The following is a 26,314-nucleotide window of genomic DNA, read 5'->3' on the forward strand; positions in this document are numbered from 1 at the left end:
GTAACTAAGCAGCCATAGCTGGACAGAGCAAACCACAGACGACAAATTTGAAGACTTATATACCGCAAAACCTCTAATTGAATGCCACCTCTATTTGAACGCCGCCTCTATTTGACCACCACTATGAGAAAAGGGTTGAAAAATTGAGCGCCACCCTTTATTTCAACGCCAACTCTATTTGATCACCCTTTGACTACCTTTGAACTTTGTGAACCCAGAATATCAAGTGATCAGTAGAAAAGTGTCCACAAAATTGTATTAATAAAGAGTCGTTTACATTAATAACAACCAACTCTCCACGTTGTCCAACTCAAAAGCTTTTCGCTTTTTTCCGTTAAAATGTTGAAAGCAACACCATAGAAATAATCAATAACGGTCTCAGGTTAATAGTAGTTCCTTGTTTAACGTGGGCTTTCTAATTCGAAGTGGCCAACATATATAAAAACCCGTTTAAATTTACAATGGTAGATGAACTTTCAAAGCAACGCTATAAAAATAATTACTAACTCTCTCAGGCTAATAGTAGTTCCTTGTTTAACGCGGTCTTGATACTTCGAAGTACATGTACTGTACATATATAAAAAACGGTTTAAATTTACGATGGTAGATGAACTTTGAAAGCAACACCATAGAAATAATTATTAATGGTCTCAGGCTAATCGTAGTTCCTTGTTTAACACGGTCTTAATACTTCGAAAAACATGCATACAAAAACGGTGTGCAAGTTTTGGACCAAATGTTACCAAATGTTAGCGAGCAAACTTTTACGCGTTGCGTTTGTCGACTCATGTCGACAAATGCAACGCGTAAAAGTAAAACCTTTATGTTGTAAAACTTTTAAAAAGAGTAAAACCTTTACGCGTTGCATTTGAAAAATACACAGCCACCCTCCATTTGAACACCGCCTCTAATTGACCGCCACTGTAGAGGAAGGGTTGAAAAATTGAGTGCCATAGCTTTCAAGAGGTTTCACAGTATATAGATTATATAATATAGCATGATATAATAAATAAAACGATAACCTTTGCTAATATAAGAGCTGTGACCATCAGTCCATCCATTTGTCTGTCTGAAGTCACACTTGACAGGTTAAAAAAACATTACTTTTAATGGGATTTGAACTTCCAATTTTCAGCGAGATAAACTGACACTGCCACCTGCACTGTTCAACCACATTGTTACAATTATAAATAATTGTGCAGTTAGTTACTATACCTGATGATATCACACGGTGCACCTGACTGCCAGGATACTGTACAACATAATCTTTACTAAGATGTCTGTCTGAAGCCACGCTAACAGCAATGGCAAAAAAATTGCCTCGTTTGAGAATTGAACTTGCACCCTCCGCTTTACAAATCAGTGCACTTACCACTACATTACTTGGTCACCATGCTGTTTCGTTGCATACAGTGGAACCTCGGTTCGCAAACACAATCCATTACAGAAAGTTGGTCAAAGACCGAATTGTTCTAGATCCGAAACAGATTTCCCCATTAAAATTAATATATGTGTTTTAATTCGTTTCAAGTCGATTTAACAACTTTAGTAAAGTATTTTTAACATTTTACACCATAAACTGTACTGTATACTGCATACATGTACTATAAATAAAAACGGTTAAATATAGATCGTATTTAACTTTAATAAAAAATTTTCTATCAATGATGATGAAAAAAGTAAACATTTCATATGCTTTGCTCTTGAAACATCAAAAACATTAAAGGTTACGATACAATAGCAAAAATCGCAGAATTTGATAATGAAGCTCCAAAAAAATGCAACAGATCAGTTACATCAAAAATCGTGTAAAAAAGAAAATAGAAACAGAATAGAATCCTCCTCCAAAACAATTTAGGGTAACTCGACTAGAGGAGTTGTGTCCCTAAAATATCTTTTCGGTAGAGGCAACGCCCTCCCAGATGGTTCCTTTTTGTAAAGAAATCATGACGCGAAATTTCTCCCTTTTTGAGAACCTTCCAAAAGTGGCTTGTTACAACGTCATTAAACGTATAAACATGTTGTTTCCGGAGCTATTCCGAATGTTTAATGCACATGTTCCGGTTTGATCGAGAAACGAATTTATGGTCGAGATTCGAGACAAACGAATCTCCAATTTTTGGGTCGAAAACCGAGTTGGTCGAAAACCAAAGTGTTCGAGAACTGAGGTTCCACTGTACCTTATTTGATTAAAATTTTGATATTTGATCACTGTATTATGATCATTATGACTACTCTTGATGATCTCTCATGGTGTACATTACTGCCAAGCGCACGAGTAAGATATAATAGGTACTACTGTTGAAATATACAAATGATATGTTATTCATACAAGTGAGCTCACCGCTACATTTAGCAAGCAAAGAATTTAATTGATTGCTGGTTTAAAATATTTATTTGATCAAGTTTGGTTTATACAAATCAAGAAAAATTATATTATGCTACCATTGTTAAACATCAACAGCTGGCACTTTGTCAGTTTTATATTTTTTAACAATCTAAGCAGACTAAATTTAGATAAACATTTACAATTTGTTTACGTGAAAACAATAAAGAGTGAGGCTGCAATATTTTTGGGTTTTACAAAATGTTACTAACGGACACACTTACGCGTGCATTTGGCAGGTGGTGGATTCATTGTACCATCTTGCTGACATTCTCTGGTGAGAATACCCCCAGTTATAAAGCCTTGGAAACATTTGTAATCACACTTTTGACCATAGGTAAACTGGCACTGTCCGGATAGCTCCAGATTGTGTTGGTCTAACACAGCCAGAGAGTCTCGTGTACAAGAGACCCCTAAAATTAGAAGAAGATGAGATAATAATAATAAAATACGAAAATGTTAATTTATAAGAATACTTGGCCAAATCAGCTATCACAGGCTTGCGCATTGTTCCCTATTTTCTATTTTTTGTTGATTATTTCATATTTATGCTGGAGGCATTTTGCTCACATTGAGACTAAATATCAGCTGTGGTGCTCAAACTAGAGTGTTGGGTTTAAGTGTGTGTTTGCCATTTAAATCTAATCAGTCAGCGTGACTGATGTGAACTTAATGAAGCCTCTTGTTTGAGTGTGGCAACTTTCTTAGTAAACTTTCCTAAAAAATTATAGATGTAGTTTTTTATAAAACCGTAGCTCAGTTGATCTTGTTTTAAAATCCGTCTCATCAAAGAGCGTGAATAACTCAAATAACAAAGATGTTGCTCAACTTACTATCACAGACTCCATTCAACGGTGTTCTCGAGTGGTCATTACGATTCCAGTAACCAAGATTGCAGACACACTGAGAAATAGCTGACGATCTTATTGCAAGTGTCGTCTGTCCTGAGGGACAACTTTTACATTCTTTACTGGTAGTCTTTCCTTCCTGATATTTGCCCAGTTGACATGCTGTAATAAGGATCTCTGAGTCATAGAATACTTTTATGAAAAAATGTATTATAAAATATATTGTTATCGCAGAATAAAGAGGAAATTATATTCAAGGATCAAATGTATGCTTTAGTCTTTAATAACACAATTATTTAGTGAGTATTGTTCATGAAACATAAATTGAAACAATAATATGAGTAATAATAATGATGGAAATGGTACTGATGTGGTCAATAGTACTTTTTATTTTATCGAAATAAATGTGTTCAGGGTTTTATGCCTAGCAATATCCTTGAAGCATTTATGCTAAGTGCTAAGTCATACCACTAAAAATATGTACAAAGCCAAAATATATCTACAAGTTACCCTGCTTCAGTTTCTAAGGAGAACAAGCAGAATATTTGTACAAGTTGATATAATACAGAAATTACAGGTTGAGGTTTCAATCCTTAATGAAGTCTACTAGTGCTTGCAAGAATGCCATCCAACATTAAGCTCCCTCTGCCATTCTGACAGGATTATTTTGATGCTACGTGGCTAGAACTAAGGCTATATAAAGACTGGTTTACACTATACTGCCATATATCGTCGTTGATGGCACAATACTTCAGTGATAGTCGATGATAACCATGTTCACACTATCACAAACCGATCCGCGTTTTTATCAGCAAATACTCCGTGATGTAGGGTTTTCATTCTTATTTAAATTTTCACGAAGAAACCTCTTTGCTTTCGTGTGCTTGAATCAAATACTAGTCTTGCAGCAACTATCATAAATAAAATAAATAAATAAATCACGCTATCAGTGACACCGAAGTGGTTCACCTTATAAAGTCGGTCATCGATGCGAAATATCGAGAAAGTTTGACAGCTGCAAACTTACCCGATGTGTCTGCAACACTTTGTCCATGCCATCGATTTCCCGTTCACATAATCGACAATGAACGCTGAAAGGAAAACCCCGTTATACGGCGATATAGTGTGAACCAGCCTTAAGAGAAAGAAAAGTACAATTATCTAAGTTTTAACTTAAGTAAAACATGGAATGTATTCGAACTTCTGCTGCCTACACTAGAAAAGAAGGGTACCCGCAAAGCATTCACTTAGATTTATGCTTATACGTAAATTTGGATTTATCTTCCATATGCCAGTCTTAGTGAATTACTCAATTAATAAATTTCTGACATAAATCAAGAATATCCATTAAATGGCTAGCCTTCAGTTGTTGTGAGCTGAAAATATTGAATTACTAGGTAAATACTCACTATTCACCTAACATTATTAGGTGAATACTCGGTGTTGCATGGGTAATGAAGAAGAGGTTTTGAAACAATACAACAATTTGAATAAAATAAAAAATATTTGAAAGCTCGAGAAATATCTAAAACAAATTGTTCAAAAACAGTTCTTCTTATGTGACACTTTTGTTCATGATTTAAAACAGCTTACAAACAGGGCCAGGTAATGTAGTTGTCATTGGGTAAGTTTCTTTACCTAATGATTTTAAGTAATTTAAGCTAGTTTAAATCTTTACTATTACAAAAGCAGTGTGTTTCTCTACATGAGCGTTGAAAAAAAAATTGCGCCTCATGGGAAACGGACCCATACATTTAGATGCACAGATGTTACGCCAGGTGCACTACCACTAAACCATGCAGTCGCCTCACCACGGCCTGGAATAATTGTGCTTAACACTGTTACACATTGTAATATCTCATGGCTCATTGGGCTGGAGGCAATTTTTGTAGGAAGTTTGGGAGTAAGTTTGGGAGGAAGTTTGAGAGGAAGTTTGAGAGGAAGTTTGAGAGGAGGTTTGAGAGGAAGTTTGGGAGGAAGTTTGGGAGGAAGTTTGGGAGGAAGTTTGAGAGGAGGTTTGAGAGTAAGTTTGAGAGGAAGTTTGAGAGGAAGTTTGGGAGGAAGTTTGAGAGGAAGTTTGAGAGGAAGTTTGGGAGGAAGTTTGAGAGGAAGTTTGGGAGGAAGTTTGAGAGGAAGTTTGAGAGGAAGTTTGAGAGGAAGTTTGAGAGTAAGTTTGGGAGGAAGTTTGAGAGGAAGTTTGGGAGGAAGTTTGAGAGGAAGTTTGGGAGTAAGTTTGAGAGGAAGTTTGGGAGGGAGTTTGAGAGGAAGTTTGGGAGGAAGTTTGAGAGGAAGTTTGAGAGGAAGTTTGAGAGTAAGTTTGGGAGGAAGTTTGAGAGGAAGTTTGGGAGGAAGTTTGAGAGAAAGTTTGGGAGGAAGTTTGAGAGGAAGTTTGGGAGGAAGTTTGAGAGGAAGTTTGAGAGGAAGTTTGAGAGGAAGTTTGAGAGGAAGTTTGGGAGGAAGTTTGAGAGGAAGTTTGAGAGGAAGTTTGGGCACATAATTTTTTTAGTAGTTCAAGCGAGCTAGTTGAAGTTCAACTAGTAGTTAAATTGTGCGAATGTTAATTAATCGCTATAATAGGACAGTTATTCCATAGTATGGCAAGGTGCTGAGTGGAGTAGTATTTAGCGTGCCCACCTACAAAACTGGTGTATCCGAGTTAAATGCCAGTGGAAGGTGATTTCTTTGAATTTGTAGCTTATTCTAATCGCTATAACTGGACATACAACAGACCAACAAACAAACACTGAGACATATATACAGTCAAACATGGATAACTCGAACTTCAAGGGACCGAGCCAAAGTGTTCGAATTATCAGAGCATTCAAGTTATCAGAGCACTGTCACAAGTCCATATATTTACTTATTTATTAGTAGATACATGTACATATACAAACTATAATATAAATCAAAAGCACAAATGGCTTGTTTCAAATTAAATGCTTCTAATGTAAAGTTTAAAACGTTTTCATGAAAAAGTATAGAGATTTTTCTATCACTTGAGATTGGTTTGTTGTTTGAGGTGATGTTATTGCCAGGACGTTTTTCAGATTGACATTGGCAAAACTTGATCGTTGTTGAAATGCTCAAAAGAAAAGACATTTTTTTCTTTTGGGGTTTTACCCACCATCAATTTTGCCGTTTTTTCTTGAAGTTTATGCAGATTACTTTACTTTACCTGGGATTCGTTAAGAGCAACACTCCGAGGCAGTTCAATTAGAAGTTTTACGAGGTTTTACGGTACATTCTATATCACTCACGCTTTTTTAATAGATACTTATTGAATGTACACACGTATTCTGTGTTTAGGTCAAACGATGAATAGTTTTTTGTAGCTCAGACAACGTATACGTTTAATTACAACATTTTTAAGACGTTTTAAACATTCAACATTCCGACGTTGATTCAACACGGAATCAACGTCGGAAAACTATTCATCACGGGCTAGCCGGGTCACGCACTCAAGGATTTTCGCCACGCACATACAAAACAACATGCGATTTTTGTTTTGTATGTGCGTGGCGAAAATTCTTGCGCGCGTGACCCGGCTAGCCCGTGCTATTCATCGTATCGCTGTATAAATCAAATTTCACCAAACTTTTAGAAAAGTCGTTGACAAAAATATTTTGGCGATGGTGGTAATAACGACGCTTATGAATTACGAAAAGATGAAGTTTACCTCTATGGCTTTGAATAAAGTGATTTTCTAAAGCGAAAACAACCGTTTCAGTAGCTGTTGGGCAAAAAAACAGTTCGAATTAACAGTGTTGAATTCGAGTTATCTATAGCAATTTATCATTACGTGGGAACGGACCAAAGGAAATGTTCGAATTAACCATTTTTTCGAGCTATCCGTGGACGAGTTATCCATGTTTGACTGTATATATGTCTCACATATATATATGTCTATATATATACAGTGAATGAACACCTACTCGACCCCAGTTATCGTGTATCAATATGTAGCACAATCAAGGTAAAATATACCTTCCATCTCCTAAAATTGTGGGAGGGATGTGATTATAATCGGAAAGCGTCGTGTAGGCCTAAAGATGTGGCCAAAGTATTAAATGAAGAATGTAATTGGAAGCAGTGGTCCCCATGTAGACATACCTGCACATGTTTCTTTACCACTGACAGGTTTTATGTAGTTGCCAGGCAAATCGCAGCCACAAAGAGGCTTGCCCCGAGATGCCAGAGTATCACACAGGCATGATGCTCCTCCAGAGCACAGGTATCCACATTCTCCGTTGTCTTTAATTGGCAGAAACTTGCTCTTCTGGCCTCCTAAGATAGCAGCAAACGTATCAACATCAATAGGACCGGAAAAACAGGTTATTTGAGTGACCTTTCAACTCTGATTAAAGAAAATAAACCATAAACCAGTAAGTAACATCAGTGACCACAGTCTGCTCCTGAACATTTAGATATGTTCATGACAGAAAGAGATTACAAAGAATTAAAACTGACCTAGGTGAGAATTTGAGAGTAAATTGGCTAAATACAGTAAAAAAATTTATCTATTCGACGATTTGCACGGATCTATTTAAAAGGCTGCAAACTAGATGTGTTACTATGTATACTGATAGTGAAAGTGATATGATATCTTACTATGTACACTGATAGTGAAAGTGATATGATATCTTACTATGTATACTGATAGCGAAAGTGATATGATATCTTACTATGTATACTGATAGCGAAAGTGATATGATATCTTACTATGTACACTGGTAGCGAAAGTGATATGATATCTTACTATGTACACTGATAGTGAAAGTGATATGGTATCTTACTATGTATACTGATAGCGAAAGTGATATGATATCTTACTATGTACACTGGTAGTGAAAGTGATATGATATCTTACTATGTACACTGATAGTGAAAGTGATATGATATCTTACTATGTATACTGATAGTGAAAGTGATATGATATCTTACTATGTATACTGATAGTGCAAGTGATATGATATCTTACTATGTACACTGGTAGTGAAAGTGATATGATATCTTACTATGTACACTGATAGTGAAAGTGATATGATATCTTACTATGTATACTGATAGTGAAAGTCATATGATATCTTACTATGTATACTGATAGTGCAAGTGATATGATATCTTACTATGTACACTGATAGTGAAAATGATACGATATCTTACTATGTATACTGATAGCGAAAGTGATATGATATCTTACTATGTATACTGATAGCGAAAGTGATATGATATCTTACTATGTACACTGGTAGCGAAAGTGATATGATATCTTACTATGTACACTGATAGTGAAAGTGATATGGTATCTTACTATGTATACTGATAGCGAGAGTGATATGATATCTTACTATGTACACTGGTAGTGAAAGTGATATGATATCTTACTATGTACACTGATAGTAAAAGTGATATGATATCTTACTATGTATACTGATAGTGAAAGTCATATGATATCTTACTATGTATACTGATAGTGCAAGTGATATGATGTCTTACTATGTATACTGATAGCGAAAATGATATGATATCTTACAATGTATACTGATAGTAAAAGTCATATGATATCTTACTATGTACACTGATAGTGAAAGTGATATGATGCCTTACTATGTACACTGATAGTGAAAGTGATATGATATCTCACTATGTATACTGGTAGTGAAAGTGAAATGATGCCTTACTATGTACACTGATAGTGAAAGTGATATGATATCTTACTATGTATACTGATAGGGAAAGTGATATGATATCTTACTATGTATACTGATAGTAAAAGTGATATGATATCTTACTATGTACACTGATAGTGAAAGTGATATGATATCTTACTATGTACACTGATAGTGAAAGTGATATGATATCTTACTATGTACACTGGTAGTGAAAGTGATATGATATCTTACTATGTATACTGATAGTGAAAGTGATATGATATCTTACTATGTACACTGATAGTGAAAGTGATATGGTATCTTACTATGTATACTAATAGTAAAAGTGATATGATATCTTACTATGTACACTGATAGTAAAAGTGATATGATATCTTACTATGTATACTGATAGCAAAAGTGTTATGATATCTTACTACCCTAGGACACTTATGTATTCGCGGCATCTAACTTTCGCGTTTTCGCGGTGTAATCCTCTCGCGAAAATTTATTGAGCGAAACTAAACTATCATAACGAACGAGCGAAAACGCGAAGTTAAATAGCTTTGTTCGTTGATATCCACAATAAAATCGTAATATTAGAAATGCAGGCAACTTTCGTCTGTGGTTAGGATAAATGGGAAATTTCTGGTAAACTCATTATAGCTAATACACCAACTGAGCAGCATGGCAAAGCAATATCAGTTTAGTCACCGAATTTGTAACTGATGAGGATGAAAGTCTGGTAGGTGAAGTCGTAAAATTGAAGAATAATTATTGCAGTGATGAATTTTATTCCCATCCAAAAACAATATCAACCCTCATCAGGTCCAACCACATTATCTCTTTCACTGCCAATCATGTACAAATTCGTTACCGGCCTAGTGTCAGCCATTTTACCGAAATTGCCGATATTGCTTCATGATATGTATACAGTATTTTTCAAGTTCTACTTTAATTATCTGTATAATCACGAAAATCTAAACTGGCTATTATGTCATCAACAACTAATTACCTGTTTTATGACTCGCGCGGGGTAGTTAATGAACTCGCAGAAAAATGTTCGTTTTTAGATTAGAAATTATCAAACAAAAGTTTAAAATTGCTTCGTTGTTTTAGGCTGATTTTATAGAGAAATCTTCGAACAACACAGTCAATTTCATAAAACACTTAAAGACCGTGGGTTATGTGGTCAACAAATAATAAAATCAGGTTACCAGACAATTGCTGAGAAAGTCAGAAAATGCGTTTATGTCAGTAGCCCCTAGAAAACGCATGAATGCGTTTATGGCAGCGTAAGGGTTATACAGTTTTGGTTGTGAAGTTGGTTGTTACCTATCTATTTTCTTCTTCTTGTGATTCGAGTGTGAAAGTCACGGCGGGAGGGACCTAGACGTCATTGATAGTCTAAGAAACAAATGGCAGCAAGGGATCAAATTGAATTGTCAATCTCACCCACACATTTCAACCTGTGGTTTACAAATACGAACTATTCCCAAATTGAATTTTTTTCTTATTAGTGAACTGGACCTGAGGAATGTAATATTTTTTCCACTGCATTTATTTTCACACCACTATATTTTCGCACTCATCAGAGCCACGAAATTAAGTTGCAGCGAAATTTTACTCTGTGTGCTACTCACGAAACTAAATACTAGCGAAATATAAGTGTCCTAGGGTATGTATACTGATAGTGAAAGTGATATGGTATCTTATTATGTATACTGACAGTGAAAGTGATATGATATCTTACTATGTACTCTGGTAGTAAAAGTGATATGATATCTTACTATGTATAATGATAGCGAAAGTGATATGGTATCTTACTATGTATACTGATAGCGAAAGTGATATGATATCTTACTATGTACACTGATAGTAAAAGTGATATGATATCTTACTATGTATACTGATAGTGAAAGTGATATAATATCTCACTATGTACACTGATAGTAAAAGTGATATGGTATCTTACTATGCATACTGACAGTGAAAGTGATATGATATCTTACTATGTATACTGATAGTGAAAGTGATATGATATCTTACTATGTATACTGATAGCGAAAGTGATATGATATCTTACTATGTATACTGATAGTGAAAGTGATATGATATCTTACTATGTACACTGATAGTGAAAGTGATATGATATCTTACTATGTATACTGATAGCGAAAGTTATATGATATCTTACTATGTATACTGATAGTAAAAGTGATATGATATCTTACTATGTACACTGATAGTAAAAGTGATATGGTATCTTACCATGTATACTGACAGTGAAAGTGATATATCTTACTATGTACTCTGGTAGTAAAAGTGATAGGATATCTTACTATGTACACTGATAGTAAAAGTGATATGGTATCTTACTATGTATACTGACAGTGAAAGTGATATGATATCTTACTATGTACTCTGGTAGTAAAAGTGATAGGATATCTTACTATGTACACTGATAGTAAAAGTGATATGGTATCTTACTATGTATACTGACAGTAAAAGTGATATGATATCTTACTATGTATACTGATAGTGAAAGTGATATGATATCTTACTATGTACACTGATAGTGAAAGTGATATGATATCTCACTATGTATACTGATAGCGAAAGTTATATGATATCTTACTATGTATACTGATAGTAAAAGTGATATGATATCTTACTATGTACACTGATAGTAAAAGTGATATGGTATCTTATTATGTATACTGACAGTGAAAGTGATATATCTTACTATGTACTCTGGTAGTAAAAGTGATAGGATATCTTACTATGTACACTGATAGTAAAAGTGATATGGTATCTTACTATGTATACTGACAGTGAAAGTGATATGATATCTTACTATGTACTCTGGTAGTAAAAGTGATAGGATATCTTACTATGTACACTGATAGTAAAAGTGATATGGTATCTTACTATGTATACTGACAGTAAAAGTGATATGATATCTTACTATGTATACTGATAGTGAAAGTGATATGATATCTTACTATGTACACTGATAGTGAAAGTGATATGATATCTCACTATGTATACTGATAGCGAAAGTTATATGATATCTTACTATGTATACTGATAGTAAAAGTGATATGATATCTTACTATGTACACTGATAGTAAAAGTGATATGGTATCTTACTATGTATACTGACAGTGAAAGTGATATGATATCTTACTATGTACTGTGATAGTAAAAGTGATAGGATATCTTACTATGTACACTGATAGTAAAAGTGATATGGTATCTTACTATGTATACTGACAGTAAAAGTGATATGATATCTTACTATGCATACTGATAGTGAAAGTGATATGATATCTTACTATGTACACTGATAGTAAAAGTGATATGATATCTTACTATGTACACTGATAACGAAAGTGATATGATATCTTACTATGTATTCTGGTAGTAAAAGTGATAGGATATCTTACTATGTACACTGGTAGTGAAGGTGATAAGGTGTCTTGTATAGATATGAAATGTTTATGGTGTTGTTCAATACTTACCTTTATGTATGTAATGCGCTAGTTGTACAAATTGGTTAAAACCTGTCAGGTGAAAGTACATATCTTTGCCTCTATTGTCCTTGCTGGACCAGCCTTGCATCTCAGCATTTCCAACACCTATAGTGATCACAATCACCAGCACCTAAAACATGCTAGATTCATTATACTATTCCCGGTAACCAAGTACTTTAGTAGAGGTTTCTAGTAATTTATGGTTACGCACCACCATCTTGTCTGACAATCCCATCGTTTGTGTGTTAGAAACTGCTGACTGGTTATACCTAACTTATACAAAACTAGTACTTTATGACATCATACATGACAGTCAGGATTTACTGCAAGTTATACCTGACTTGTACAAAGCTAGTGGTTCGTGACATCATGTACGACAGTCAGGAGCTACTGCAGGTTATACCTGACTTGTACAAACTAGTGGTTCATGACATCATGTATGACAGTCAGGAGCTACTGCAGATTAAACCTAACTTGTACAAAGCTAGTGGTTCATGACATCATGTATGACAGTCAGGAGCTACTGCAGGTTATACCTGACTTGTACAAAGCTAGTGGTTCATGACATCATGTATGACAGTCAGGAGCTACTGCAGGTTAAACCTAACTTGTACAAAGCTAGTGGTTCATGACATCTTGTATGACAGTCAGGAGCTACTGCAGTATAACTATCCTTTTACTCCTCAATAGCTCAACTAGTCTATGTTGAACAGTTTCACCAAGTGTTCAATCATTCACGATTTTTATTTCCCTGTAGCTAGTAACTAACCTTTTCCTTCTTGAGTGTATTCACTTGCCCTATTGGGTCACCACCAGTGTTATAGTAGCCATCAGTGATAAGAACAACAACTCCAAATGCTCCTGTGTTTCTTCTGCTATTTTGACGAAAGACGTCCACCGCCCTCTGTAAACCTGAAATTTTTCATAGATTTAGTGAAAAATTTTCTCTTTGGCTCTCTTACCAACATTGTTTTAGAATTTGCATCTAGGTTCCTTTTCTCTTAACTGTTTTTTGTTTTTGCTGATTATGAAGCTCAAATTCTATTCAAGTAACTGCCATGATTAATTCATGGATTTTTTGGAATCAATCAGTGTTTTCTTATTTTGGATATTCTCTACTTCTGCCAAGATAAAAAGAGAAGTTTTACATTTATGGATTTGTGTGCGATATAGTTAATTACCATCTGATCTAACAATTGGAATTGCTTACTCATGTTTAATATGGCTTCGCTGTGTTATGTATCTCAGAATTATTTTAGCAAGTCTGCTTCAGACTTCAGCTATTTGAGGTTTAAAAATCAAGCTGATAATAAGCAAGCAGCAGGCTCATGAATATATTAATATAATCAAACAATCAAACAAAAGACACGATCTTACCTGCGGCTATGTTGGTGTTACCAGCCGCCTTAGGAAAAGGATTGTCAAGCTGGCTCATGAAGTTACACTTATGCTCATCATCCCGTAGTGGAATAGAATAGGTGACGTCACTTGAGAATAGTATTACACCAACCTACATATGTAAGGCCACAGTGTATCATGTCATAAACTGTTTGTTTTGAGGCATGTCGGTCATAGATAATATTGTGTGTCACTAATAGTTTAACAACAAATTGAAATTTGCTAGCCAACGAAAAACCAGCAAATGACTTGGTTGAACTATTTTAGTGTGACCACAAGTGTTTCATCAAATATCCATGTTGAATTAGATTAAACTCATTTACAAAGTATTACAAACCAATTTATCTTATATTGTATTACGCACCTTGTGTTGCTCATCAAGAATACATATGTATGTGAGATAACAACCAGATAATTACATGTACATGTATCTCTTTCCAAACTATATGACGTGTGTTCATCAAGTGCAAAACAAACTTTGAGTAAGAATATGATTCCTTACATGGTATGGTTTATTATTATTATTTACTAGTAGTGAAGTAAGGATTCCAGTTGTTCTTTTGCTTCAAAATCCTTATTTATGTTAGACAAAAACTGTGAGTTATGCTCGGCTATGATCTCTACATGATATATTGCCATCACAACATCTTGAAACGATTGGTGTAATTGAATAGCAAAATGGACCAGCATTCCCTCAACGAGTAAAATTGTATGAATCCAGCATTTGGTTAAAGAGTTAGCTGAGCTGTGATGCAGAAGTAGTCAAGGAACTACCTGATTGTGCTGAGCTGTGATGCAGAAGTAGTCAAGGAATTACCTGATTGTACTGAGCTGTGATGCCGAAGTAGTCAAGGAACTACCTGATTGTGCTGAGCTGTGATGCAGAAGTAGTCAAGGAACTACCTGAGTGTGCTGAGCTGTGATGCTGAAGTAGTCATGGAATTACCTGATTGTGCTGAGATGTGATGCTCAAGTAATCAAGGAATTACCTGATTGTACTGAGCTGTGATGCTCAAGTAGTCAAGGAATTATCTGTTTGTGCTGAGCTGTGATGCTGAAGTAGTCATGGAATTACCTGATTGTGCTGAGCTGTGATGCCGAAGTAGTCAAGGAACTACCTGATTGTGCTGAGCTGTGATGCTCAAGTAGTCAAGGAACTACCTGATTGTGCTGAGCTGTGATGCAGAAGTAGTCAAGGAACTACCTGAGTGTGCTGAGCTGTGATGCTCAAGTAGTCAAGGAATTACCTGTTTGTGCTGAGCTGTGATGCTGAAGTAGTCATGGAATTACCTGATTGTGCTGAGATGTGATGCTGAAGTAGTCATGGAATTACCTGAGTGTGCTGAACTGCAATGCTAAAGTAACCAAGAAAATCTCGAGTGAAGATCTTTGCATCTACCAAGCGTTTTCCAACACTCCCGCTTTTGTCTATGACAAATATCAAATCAACCATGTCCTTGGCTCTTGAATCAACCCATGATGCATCAAGCTTCACCTGCCCTATGAGCTGAAATACATTACAAGTATATTAATGATGTGATTGCATCAAAAAAAGTCAATCAAATAAAATTAAGACCAACATAAGGCTAAAACATCGGCTACATTTTGATGTCATTGTTGCCTTTGTAGACTAGCCCTGTCCAGAGATATAAGGGTTTGAATGAGATCATTTTTTGAAACGCTCAGATTCGAGCGGGTGCTTTATTCGTGACGCATATTTTGATACATATGAAAAGACCACGAGCGACAAATATAAGACCTCTTCTTGAGCCAATCATCAGCACAAAATTTTTATATAGGTCATAATAAATGTCATCGCTCGTGAAACCCGTTGTCTGTGATCTTGAAGATTCTTGTCGTTAGAGATTTTACTCAATTACTAGTTTTCGCATCGGCATTGTTATTTAATTTACTGAATGAATTGACATCATTAATTTACTGAATTACTGGATCCACACATTTTATAGAAGATCAACAGAATTGTAACAATGCTTCCAGTTCCAGTGAAGGTGACTCAGAGTTTGTTGAGCATCAGGTGGTTAAAGACTGGGGCAGACAGTTTATGGTTAGAGCCGACAGGCGTCAGCTCTAACCATAAGCTGTTACACAGAATTTAGAGGAAACTAATACGACAAATTTCTAATTTCCTTTATTTGAGACATTTATAATAATGTATCTGCAGCTAAATTTAAACTTTTATCCTAGCAATCACGAGCAAATACAAAATAAAATACATGTATACGCCGATAGAGATTAGATAGCTGATAGGATTAAACTTTTATCGCAATAGCCGATGTGGATCGAGCGATGGAGACAGGCTGTTTCACCATATAAATTATTTTTGGGCAAGTCTGGGCACATATTTTGTTTCTGAGTTTTTACCACGATCAATTTTTGTCAATTTTAATTTTCAAATATCTTGACAATGAGATTGCCTAAAACAATAAACAACATCTGAACTGATAGAGAAGAATCGATACTTTTTGTTAAAATTAACTAAAATTTGATGCAATCACATCTTTAAGGGTATTTGTTACAAAACAGCGCAGTGGTTTAAAAGATTTTAGGTTAAATAAAAGTGTTTGATTCAATCATGATTGACTTTTCAAATAGATAAAAATTATGATCTGAGTTTTAGCCAATCAACGCAACACTCACCTATTCTCAATGCAATCATATTAAACACTTGAAAAAACTAGGCTCTCTACCAAATCCTTTTCATCCTACAGTTTGGGGTGGTTGGTATTACTTGAGATTATGATAATTATGGATTGTCCTATTTTTGCATAAATCAAACAGGACATCAAACAGGACATCAAACAGGACATCAAACAGGACATCAAATAGGACATCAAACAGGACATCAAACAGGACATCAAACAGGACATCAAACAGGACATCAAATAGGACATCAAATAGGACATCAAACGGGACATCAAACGGGACATCAAACGGGACATCAAACGGGACATCAAACGGGACATCAAACGGGACATCAAATAGGACATCAAACAGAACATCAAACAGAACATCAAACAGGACATCAAACAGGACATCAAATAGGACATCAAACGGGACATCAAACGGGACATCAAATGGGAACATCAAACAGAACATCAAACAGGACATCAAACAGGACATCAAATAGGACATCAAACGGGACATCAAACAGGACATCAAATAGGACATCAAACAGGACATCAAGATGTAGATTGTAGTTTACTTTCCTTGTTGCTGTATAATGTCAAATTTGGTGTCTAAAGCTTTGAAAGCATTTTGCATGCTGTAAGTATTAAGCACGGATAGCTGTATTTCTGTGACTGATTACCTTTTCAAGTTTCTTTTAAATGCCAAATGCACAATTATACTATATTTTCCTAAATTTGGCATATATTATTATTCATTTAAGGAAGTATTTATGTGTGGCTTAAACTATGCCACAACTTAGATGAGATATAGGCATGTCAAACCAAGCTCAGCCTGAAGTACATCCGTTTGTTTTGTTACCCAAGTCAAACTTCTTTTCCTGTGCCTAACTGATGTATTACCTCAAGTTAACCTTTTCTACTGAGTGTATGACTGCTAAGTAACCCAAGCTAACTTGTCTACTGCTTGTCTGTCTGGTAAGTTACCTTAAGTCAAACTTCTCTCCTGCACGTCTGTCTGGTAAGCTACCTCAAATCAAACTTCTTTACTGCACGTCTGTCTGGTAAGCTACCTTAAGTCAAACTTCTTTACTGCGCGTCTGTCTGGTAAGCTACCTTAAGTCAAACTTCTTTACTGCGCGTCTGTCTGGTAAGCTACCTCAAGTCAAACTTCTTTACTGCGCGTCTGTCTGGTAAGCTACCTCAAGTCAAACTTCTCTACTGCGTGTATGTCTGACTGCTAAGTTTTTTACACCTGAGATAGGTGTAAAAGCTGAATGCAAGCAAAACATTTTTTCTGTCTGTAAGCTGAGGTCTAGCTTCTTAAAATTTTATGACCTAACAATGAAAATATCAGTAGAGCAAGAAGTAATATAGTAAGCAATAAATGCGAATAAGTTATATATTGGTTGTCTAGTGATATTTCAAGATACATCAGTAAGCTATATATAAGCTGATTAAAACAAGAAGAGTGAGCTGTAAAATATATGTACCACTTTTTAGATAAAAGGATAGAAGAGGTTGGACACTTGTTATGGCCATTGAGCTTGGCATCTTCACTTTGATAGCCCTTCAGTTACAGGTATTGAACTTTACAATTGACATACGAAAGCTCAATTTTTGTGTTCCTCTAGACCAGCACAATTTTAGCTATGTAAAAACATTGCTAGGACTTTGAGCTGTAGAGAGGTTGTTATATCTGATATCAGCTATGTACAGATAGACATAAAGAGAATAACAAGTTACAGCACCATTGCAAATTATGTAACAGATTGCCACAGTTACAGCATCTACAAATTCTGGAAATGAGATGATCACCATTACAAGCCAACTTTCAGATTCAAACTACTCATTGTACTATTAGGACATTGAGAACTGGGCATAAGGAAATTTCAGAAAATCACCAAAAAATTGTAGTTATAGCCCGGACTATAACAACTTGTGTCGTGCGATATCAAGATCCGCATCTGGTACCAAGCTACATCAGACATGGGATTATGATTAGAGATTAAACATGTTGAGATCTCCGATGACGGAAAACGACAAGAAGGAGTCAGAAATCCCCAAAACTTCAAGAGATCACAATTTTGAACTACAACTTCACAATCAAAGACCTGAAGAATTATACTGTAGTTTCACTACTGGACACTAAGGCTAATGACTGCTATGAAGGCTAATGCTGAATCAATATAAAAGGTCCAATATTCACTCATGTTCTTCACTCTTTCAACACAGCTTCATCATGGCAGACAGCAGTGTTAGCAGAGGGAGCTGAAGAGTCGATTACTGAGAAAACTAGAGAGCGACTATATTTTAAGTCTCAGACATTTACTTTCAATTCTTATCATCTAGTTTAATGTTATAACTATTATATCTGTTTCTTGTGCTTAACATAAACATAGGGCTATGGGAAAACCCCTTGACATTCTTCACCTAAGGAATCTCATTTCTTTTGAAACTGTAGTTCTAAATTACAGCATCTGGGAAGTTCAACTGTAAGATTTTAGTTACATTAATCAACAAGATAAATTGATTAAAACAGTCAATAATCAAGATCAGACTTTATCTAAGAGCTATTAGCAATAATTACTTAAAGCAGCCCATCTGCATTCAGAAATAAACTGAGCCATTCTCAACACGCTATGGAGTACAGCGCACCCTCAGTATACGATAACCTTGATATACCACTTTTTCACCGTACGAAGTTGACCATGGTGAGGTTTTCACGCCATCATACAAATAATCAAGATAAACAAGATCAGACCTTATCTAAAAGCTATTAGCAATAAAAAAACTTCAAGCAGCCCATCTGCGTTCGATAATAAAGTCATTGTGTTGTAGAGTAATCAGTAGGATAATCTAGTTCTATTAATTACCAACAAAGCAAGGTTATAACTCTACTGATATGTGTGGTTTTAATAAACTTTATTGGATTGGAACGTTGACTTTCAACCCAACACCACTGTGAAGACTAAAAACAAATGCAAGTACATGTAACCAATACAAAAGTTCAAAACTAGTTGAATGAACAGCAACATCACGAGGTTTGCACAGTACAACCAAAGGCAAACAAAAGAACAGGAACATGCTGATTAAACTATAATATGTTATAACTAGTACCTTGTGACTCCTGGTAAATAAATTTGAGACTCTGTGTATTAAGAATTCTTTTAGTAGTTAAATACATGATCAGCTTTAAGTAGAGCAGAGTGGTTCATTTTGACCGAGAAAGCTAACTGCTAGCTCGTCTGCTAAATTGAGTTCACGTGTCAACGACCAGGCCTGAAACCACATATCCACTGGCTTATGGCTCACTCGCACCAGCCAATTATGTGATAGTAACACCGATGGCCCTGCAAACTGTAAACTGATGCACGTGTCACGCGACAGGTCTCAAGATCACCGTGTACGTATTAGAAATGATGATGCAATTGATGAACAATGGGAAAGATAACTCCTTCTATGGTTGAGTCTTAGAAATGATCATAATAATACATGCTCTTTACTTGCAACAAAATTCACATTACAGTTATTTTGTATCAAAAGATTCACCATGTCTTATTCTGCTGTGTTGTAGGTGCAAAATATGTGGAAATGTGATTACAAGCTCTTAAAAGCTCAAAAACGAACAGTTAATTGCAGCCATCACGAAAACGCTGCAGTTTGGAATCTCTTTATTTTGATGACGTTCTCAAACATTGTGGTTATTGTTTTGACATGTGATGTTATCACGTAAAATAAAAGGCCAATAAAAAGCTCAATATAAAACTTTTCGTAGCACTAGTTTATGACAAACACTTTGGGTTTTACCAAAAAGCCTGTATCAAATATAGATGCTCGCTACTTTACAGTTTTGTTTTGGCTTGGTCTAATCGTCTGGTCGTAATCTGATCATGTGACCCATACTTTCTGCCAAACAGAGCGAATAATTTCTGCATCACTTTTTGATTATCACAGGTGATCAAGAGGCTAGTCATGTTTATCAGAGGATGATATGCACTCCTTCAAGCTGAGGTTAAGAAATTAAACAAATTTTTACGGTAGGTTTTGAGATATTAGTGCTCAAAGTGACAGCATTACAATGATGATGAAATAGACGCGTAAAGACCATAGACATGGTTTTATTGAATGCGTGAAGTACATTTGTGAAAATATTTCGACGAATGAGGTTGCATGAAAGTGTAAACAGAAGCCATTGTGTTTAATTAAGTCCCATTTGAACCGTTTTGAAAAAAGATTTCGGTCTACAGCATTTTCGTGATGGCTGCGGTGAACTGTTCGTTTTTGAGCTTTTAAGAGGTTGTAATCACATTTCTACATATTTGGCACCTACAACACAACAGAATAAGACATGGTGAATATTTTGGCACCAAATAACTGTAATGTGAATTTTGTTGCGCATCAACTTTTAACTTTATGTAAGATCTTGTATTTTTTTCACATTTATTCTTTTCACTCACTAACTGTTGGTAACTTGTTAAATATAAGTGCCACTAAATGTTTATAGCTCTAAATACTGTGACCCGATGTTGAAGATAACATTTAGTGTTTTTGATTCACTTTCAGCAGCCAAAGAAGGTAGAGCTTCACTTTGGCACTATTGCTTTGAAATGTTATGGTTAAGGTTCTTTTTATCTTCGAACCAGCAAGAGTAAATTACAATAGGATGTGTTGCTTGAAATTTTATACCTACACACTTACACAAGTAGCATTTGTTGTTAAAAATTTAAGACCCACTTACGTATCCGAGTTTGTCTCGTTGTGACAAAAGTACCAGAAGTTGTCGATATTTTAGAAAAAATTCAATTTCATGTAATTAGAACAAGTTTTGAAAGTGTTCCGAACAATGTTACTTACATCTTGAAAAGTGGCAGCAGACGTTTGTGTGGTGAGACAGAACAGCCAAAGATAACAACTCACTACAGCTACTTTAAGGATGGCCATGTTTGCAAAATGGCCACTCGTCTTCTTTCCGTGAAATCTAATGATTAGGCCTTGAGATGATTTAGAAAGCTAGCATACGTAGCCAAAGTTTTACATGTAGAATTTAAATAAACTAAAATGACAGCTGAACACCCGTATTGAAGTTGATTTGAGGCTACAATATCATTATCTCTGAAAGATTATAGTTGATATTATCAGCGATGATAAAAATATATGGATAGAAGAGCTGTTTACTTATGCTAGTTTCCTAGAGACGGTGAAGATAGAGCTTTTACAAAATGAGAGGTAAGTTGTTTTAGCATGACTTGACCTTGTTTGGCCTTGACCTTGCTTGGCCATCACTTGTTTGAACATCACTTGAATCTGATGTTCAGAGTATGCTGTTAGAAACTAACACTGCTGAATAGATAATTACTCTAGAGAAAAAGTTGGAAGAGCAAGTTGAAAGTTGCCTTAAGGTCGCATTGTATAACATCAACTATAAATGGCACATTTAGCTGACAGTCGTAAATTCACATTCTTATCAACTACACTTATTAGCACTATGGAAACTCATGCTATCTAGTGCAGCCTTCAAAATGTCATGTACAAGCATTAGCCGGTTGTTAAAGGTTGGACAACTCCTCTTCTTAGAGAATTATTTTTAGTTTCTATCAGCTTCAAATTTACAGACAACATAGGGTAAGTAAAGAGTTTAACAATGCGTGTTTGAAATGTTCAGAGATCTACAGAAATGATGAGTCTAGCGTATCAACACAGTATGAGTACATGATGCTGTAAAACAGAAATGTGGATATCAATATTAAGTAGAAGCTGAGAATATACTATATTACGGAACACAAGTTTACATTATTAAATATTACAAAGCACTTAAAATGATTAAAACCCTCTCTGCAATTCAAATATCGAAAATGCTGTTAAACTAACCAGAGTTTTATAAAATGAGATTTGCTGACAGGCAGGACATTCTTTTGGAGCTGTGTCAAGGACAAGCTCCAAAGCTATGTCCTGCTGTCAAGGACAGGCAGGACATGCTTTTGGAGCTGTGTCAAGCTTGACTTTTGTAGGTCCAAAACATTATAATTATAAATATTATAATTATTTTAAACGATATACAATACATGTTCAAGAACACTTGATCCATAGACTAGCCGAGATGATCCAGAAACAAATGTCATAACCCTTTCTACGGAACTTTCATTAATATGTCCACTTCTCTTCTATTCTAACTTTAGTAAACCTTTTTATCTAGCAACACTGTAGTTATCTACCCTTGCAGTGTGATAAGACATCATCACTATTGTCATTTACCATTATTATATCTGGAAAGCTAAAAGATATAAGTATCAAAGTACATGTAAATATAATTTATATTTTTGAAAAATTTTAAGCAAGTATGAATAAAGGTAGATTATGAATGTGCCTTATTTCTGAGAGCAGACACAGCTTGGATCATTTTGAAACTAGAATCATGTGAAACTATAACTCAAGATGGAGACAGAAAAGCCATTATAAAATAATCTTTCTTATGACCAACTTTGGAGTTCACTTGTGTTTTAGACAAACCTGTTTATAATTTAGTTTATTTTTATTTATGTTTAGTATTTCAAACAACCAAATTTGATGAGATTTGCCTGAGCAAAAATAGCCAGGTAATACTAGTTGCAATCATCACACAAACTAACCTGCTTCTGTATGTTTCGCAGCATCATATAGAACTCCGGTTTCTCAGGTCTTCAGTGGTTACCTGTTTGTATTTTGCTGTTGACCAGAATTGTGCGCACAAGTTTTTGTAAAGCTTAGAATCAGTTTAGTGCCAGCCTAGTACTAGCTTGGAGCCAGCCTAGTACTAGCTTGGAGCCAGCCTAGTACTAGCTTGGAGCCAGCCTAGTACTAGCTTGAAGCCAGCCTAGTACTAGCTTGGAGCCAGCCTAGTACTAGCTTGGAGCCAGCCTAGTACTAGCTTGGAGCCAGCCTAGTACTAGCTTGGAGCCAGCCTAGTACTAGCTTGGAGCCAGCCTAGTACTAGCTTGGAGCCAGCCTAGTACTAGCTTGGAGCCAGCCTAGTACTAGCTTAGAGCCAGCCTAGTACTAGCTTGGAGCCAGCCTAGTACTAGCTTGAAGCCAGCCTAGTACTAACTTTGAGCCAGCCTAGTACTAGCTTGGAGCCAGCCTAGTACTAGCTTGGAGCCAGCCTAGTACTAACTTGGAGCCAGTCTAGTACTAGCTTGGAGCCAGCCTAGTTTGAGTAAAATGCCAGCTTAGAGATATTCTTGTGTCAGCCTGGAGCTAGTCTAGTGCCAGCCTAAGGGATAAGCGCAACCAAGAAATAGGCTGAATGACTTGCACTGATTTGCAACTTCTTGACTAGGCAAGTTGTACAGTCGTAATTCATTGTAAGTTATTTGTTGGGTAACTGAAGTCGATTGGAGCAGCAGCGATGGTATAAATCTATGGCATAAATCAGGGGTTCCCAACATTTTTCATTCAATTCCCCTTTTGCCTTTTCATAAATTTGATTCCCCGCACTTTTAACTCACATGACTAAAAACAACTGATACAAATTATAATCCCATTTTATTGTACATATTGAAACATATAACAAAATATAAATTTTTATACAGCACGCATACAACACACAACAAAACATGACCTTCGGCATGGCAGTGAATTGGTTTATGACTAGCTTAATTTACTATCCAATCAGAATCTGGATAGATGTGGTCACACATATCTGGGTTCTGACTAGTAGCTCATTATTAGCAACTAGTGTTATATATAAAACCAAAATGTTAAATGATGAAACCCAAACTCACAGGACACTGCAGGACGGACAAATATTAAAAAATTTTCAAATCAGACACCTTTCTGTTCCCCCCTTGTATATTCAAATATCCCCCCTAGGGGTGAATTCTTCCCTGGTTGGGAACCCCTGGCTTACATTATTAGAACAAGAGTTCTGTAGTACTATAAGCATGCTACCTCTTCATTACTGTATATAAAAAATGCTAATGTATTGGTTCCATTTATGAGGCCTCCGCTTTTTATTTTTTAAGCTAATGAAAATGAATTGTCAAGCTTCTTTCAGCTTATAACAGGGCCAAACGATGCATCCAGCGATGAAAGTATTAAAAAGAGCCAGACAAGAATAACAAGGGACCTGCTGAGAACAAACTACACGTAATTATATTTAATTTTATGTATTTGTAATCTTAGTAAGGCCGTAGCTATCGGTTAAAAACTTTTAGTTTGAACTTCTTACATTGCGTACCTTGTAAGAAATGAAGATGATGCAACACTCTAAAAAGATTTGGAGGGTGAGGGTAGCTTATAACGAAAAGCTGGAGAAAGTGAAAGTTGGCCAGTAGCTTACGGTGCTATGCATTGATCGGACTAGAGTGCAAACAGCATGTCAATATATGATAACTCCTCTTGCTGTTATTTGTTATAAATTTTTAACTAACGAGTAGCTTCTTCTAACAGAGAATGAAAAAATACAAAAGCCTTGCCTTGCTTTTTATCTGTTTAATGTAGAATCTCTGTAAGCTAAACTGCTTCTTAAAATGCTGGCGTGATTTTGATTTGCCAAATAAGAACAACCTAATGTGTGGGTGGATGAATGCTGAGAAGGCACCTCAAAAAGCAAGCTCTGTATTGTCTGTACTTCAATATTGCCTGGCAGCCGGCTGCCATAAACTGTAATAGCGAGGTCTCATTTAGCTAATGTATTCCTGCGTTACAATGAAAATAAAAACGAATAGCCTTAGATACCTTTGGACAACAACAATCAAAATGGTTAGTTTTCTACACTGTTGGCCAATGTGAACGCTCATATTTTGCTTCGCTAATCAAAAAATCAGACCAAAAAACAAAACAAAATCAAACATCAACTAGCAACTGATGTAAAAATTACTTTAGCATTTAAAATAGTTTTTGATTTGGATTTAATAAATTATTTAGACACTTTTCGTGTGGTTTAACAAATTATACAATAATTATCGAACTACAGACAAAAAAGTTCTCTACAATTTACATAGAGTGACTTCAGTAAGCCATCGAACTGGTTTTATTAATAGCGCTGACCAGTCCACTCTCAATCAACATATGTAGCTAACCTAGCCTAAGCACTTGTTAATTATGTCTTACTGTCACTGTTTAATTTGGGTGACAGAAGCATGAGAAGCCTTTGCTGGCTGCTAATGTTTTACATTGGCTACTATGAAACTTTGGAATGCTACCATAACATGCTACAAATCAACACATTGTTCGCTTCTGCAAACAAATGGTTTATTTTATGTTATTGGTTATTTAAACGAATAGCTAATTCCAAAACACGCAAGCTTTACAACGTTTGACGTGATTGGTTGCTTCCAGTTTATCTGTTAGGTAAGTTCCTGTTCTTCATTTCAGTTTGTGCTACTGAAGGACGTTGCTGAGACCTTAATAATGTAGAACTTTTATCGGACGCTTGTGGTTGCCCTAGCAGTTATTGCATGCTTCTAGAGCACTGTGGAGTTATGGCAGCATCAAATTTGACCTTCAAATTTTTTGTAGCTACTAGCTTTTTGCTCCACTCATACAGCATACATTTTTGATTGGCACAGACATTAATTGTTGGCTCTATGTCTTATTTGTCCAACTCTACAACAGCTAGCAACTTGATGTAAGGAATTATGAAGGTATTTGACTTGCTTCAGTTGTTTGTTTATTTATATATAATATACTACAGTCAATCCCTGAAAAGCCAAATAGTGATGTATAAAAACAGAATTTTGAACATCAACATTGCCATAAGGAAACTTGCTAATTCTTGTTGAATTAGCAAAGTAGTGCTGACATATCTGCCCTAAGCAGTTATGTCAGCACTACTTATGTCAGCACTACATCACTGTGGTGGGTAAGCAGC

At 35.6% G+C, this 26,314-nt stretch overlaps 1 protein-coding gene across 2 annotated transcripts in view; it reads right to left on the minus strand.

Annotated features, from left to right (window-relative positions):
- LOC137401670 (sushi, von Willebrand factor type A, EGF and pentraxin domain-containing protein 1-like) overlaps positions 1-19,708 on the minus strand; it is a 33,783-nt gene extending 14,075 nt beyond the window's left edge. For both annotated transcript variants that reach the window (XM_068088129.1, XM_068088128.1), the window contains exons 1-8: positions 19,585-19,708; positions 15,153-15,326; positions 13,799-13,931; positions 13,191-13,333; positions 12,410-12,551; positions 7,345-7,518; positions 3,220-3,396; positions 2,611-2,799 (exon numbers count right to left, since the gene is read on the minus strand). In XM_068088129.1, the coding sequence (XP_067944230.1) occupies positions 2,611-2,799; positions 3,220-3,396; positions 7,345-7,518; positions 12,410-12,551; positions 13,191-13,333; positions 13,799-13,931; positions 15,153-15,272 (1,078 nt within the window). In that variant the 5' untranslated portion in view covers positions 15,273-15,326; positions 19,585-19,708. The remainder of the gene's footprint in view (positions 1-2,610; positions 2,800-3,219; positions 3,397-7,344; positions 7,519-12,409; positions 12,552-13,190; positions 13,334-13,798; positions 13,932-15,152; positions 15,327-19,584) is intronic.
- Positions 19,709-26,314: the final 6,606 nt, after the last annotated feature.

The sequence above is a fragment of the Watersipora subatra genome, chromosome 8 (assembly GCF_963576615.1).
Source record: "Watersipora subatra chromosome 8, tzWatSuba1.1, whole genome shotgun sequence".
In the NCBI taxonomy this organism is placed as follows: Eukaryota; Metazoa; Bryozoa; class Gymnolaemata; order Cheilostomatida; family Watersiporidae; genus Watersipora; species Watersipora subatra.